General features: G+C 43.0%; 1 protein-coding gene across 1 annotated transcript; it reads left to right on the top strand.

Annotated features, from left to right (window-relative positions):
• Positions 1-1,885: 1,885 nt before the first annotated feature.
• Positions 1,886-2,164, top strand: LOC308358860 (large ribosomal subunit protein eL43-like; the record flags this gene model as incomplete). The annotated part of the gene is made up of 1 exon (XM_080829338.1): positions 1,886-2,164. The coding sequence occupies one exon, from the start codon at positions 1,886-1,888 to the stop codon at positions 2,162-2,164; it is 279 nt and encodes a 92-aa protein (XP_080685464.1).
• Positions 2,165-2,381: the final 217 nt, after the last annotated feature.

Raw genomic sequence — 2,381 nt, 5'->3', positions numbered from 1 at the left:
TTTTATTTGTATTGCCCTAATGATTAGTGATGTGGAGCAGCTTTGCATGTGCTCTGGCATTTGTTCTCTTCATTTTTTTTTAAAGATGGGAAGCAGATGGAGGGATGGTAACCATCTTAGCAGAGCAAGGGGGCTTACAGATGAGAAGCAAACTGATTTGCTCCCAAAAGGCTCTGAACAACTCGGGCTGAGATGGAGGGATGAGCCAGGGGAGGATCAAGGCTGAAAACATCCTCTGCCCCAACAGCCAAGCAGCTACCCCTCACCCAGGCAGGAGAAAGGAAGCTTAATCCCTGGGAAATCTGAACAGGGGAGGCCCCAGGTTCTTGTGCAACTGGCAGAGGAGCCAGCAGGAGCAGGGTAAGGTTGCACAATGGAGAGACTTGGTGAGACTGCATCCTGTGCAATGGGACCCCCAGTCCTGTTCCTTGACTCTGCTCGTGAAATTCAGGGAATGCAAGTTACTCCTAGGCAGAAGATGAAGACTTCTTCTCGTTAAAAAATTGAACTGTCTCAGGGGGAGAAAATAATGGGTAGTGACATCTGGGTTTCCCCTAACAAAACAGATCCCCACCAAAAACCCAATAGTGAAGGCCTCCACTTGATAAGCTCTGCCTGTGTACATAGGGCTAGTTTTGTGCCTTACCCTAAAATATGAGACGATAACTAAGGATCACTGACGTTTGAGGAAGGCTTCCATCAAGAAAGACAGAGATCAAGACAGTCCGAGAAAAAAAAAAAAAAAATTGACCCAGGAAGAAATTGATGATGCCAGGAACAGAAGAAAGCTTCATATAAGAACTATAATATACCCAGAAAATTAAGGGAAGATATTGCTTCCATCATTTTTTTTAAAAAACAGGACACTATGAAAAACAAAAAGAGCCCTTGGAAATAAAAATGATGATCAATATTAAAGAGTTAATAGGTTGGAAGTAATAAAAAGCCAAAATGATGGAAAATAATAGGGATAATATAAAGATAAAAGACTTAGGGACTCAACTGAATTTAATGTCCAAATAAGAAAACAGAGGAGAAGATGATAAAAGAAATAATTTAAGAAAAATTCCTGGAACTGAAGGACATGAGTATCCAACTGAAAGCATAGGAGGAGCACCTGGGGGGCTCAGTTAGTTAAACAACTGCCTTCGGCTCAGGTCATGATCTCAGGGTCCTGGGACCAAGCCGGGCTCCCTGCTTAGTGGGGAGGCTGCTTCTCCCTCTGCCCCTCCCCCTGCTCTTTCTCTCTCCAATAAATATACTTTTTTAAAAATCACAATGAATGAAAAAAGACCAATGCCAAGTTTTAGCATACCAGGGATACAAGAAGAACTAGAAGTGTCCAGATAATTAAGTCGCATACAAAGGCAAAGGCAAAGGTATCAGACTTCTCAAAAATGACCCTGAAAGCTGAGAGTGGAACATGCCTTCAAGGGAAAATGATTTGTAACCTAAGTTCTATATAGCCAAGCTGTAAATCCAGAGCAGGGGTAGAAAAAAAAGACATTTTCAGATTAGCAAGGACTCACAAAATCTATGTCCGTGTACCTCTCTTAGAAGGCAACAGAAACCAGAACAAGGAAATAAGATGTGGAACCCAGGAAACAGAGGTTCCAACATAAAAGAGAAGCAAAGAGAATTTGCAGAATAACAACTAGGTGAAAGGCCTATTGAAAAACTTACCTATCTAGAGCAGGAGGACTCCAGAAAGCTCTAGAAAGTATATCCATGTAAGTATGAAAAATGTCTTATAGGCCTGAATGCTCTCACAGCACAGAAAAGAACAGGTACATAAAAAATAATGCAAATAAAAGAAATACACACAAAAAAATTATCAGTGCAGTGAGTCTCTTCCTTTCTGGGCTCAGACCTAGTTTGCGGCAACATGGCTAAACACACCAAGAAGGTCGGAATCGTGGGCAGATCCGGGACCCGTTATGGTGCCTCCCTCAGGAAGATGGTGAAGAAGATTGAGATAAGCCAGCACGCCAAGTACACTTGCTCCTTCTGTGGCAAAACCAAGATGAAAAGACGAGCTGTGGGGATCTGGCATTGTGGATCCTGCACGAAAACCGTCGCTTGTGGCGCCTGGACCTACGACACCACTTCTGCCATCACAGTAAAGTCTGCCATCAGAAGACTGAAGGAGTTGAAAGACCAGTAGAAGCGCCACCATTTGCAACATTGCTAGCCTATAATAAATGGGTTAATTTATGTAACAAAAAAAATTTTTTTAAAGATTTTATTTATTTATTTGACAGAGATCACAAGTAGGCAGAGAAGCAGGCAGAGAGAGGAGAGAGCAGGCTCCACGCTGAGCAGAGAGCCTGATGTGGGGCTCGATCTCAGGACCCTGGGATCATGACCTGAACCGCGAAGGC

The sequence above is a fragment of the Martes martes genome, assembly GCF_963455335.1.
Source record: "Martes martes genome assembly, chromosome: 1".
NCBI lineage: Eukaryota > Metazoa > Chordata > Mammalia > Carnivora > Mustelidae > Martes > Martes martes.
This window is presented reverse-complemented; position numbering and strand designations above follow the sequence as displayed.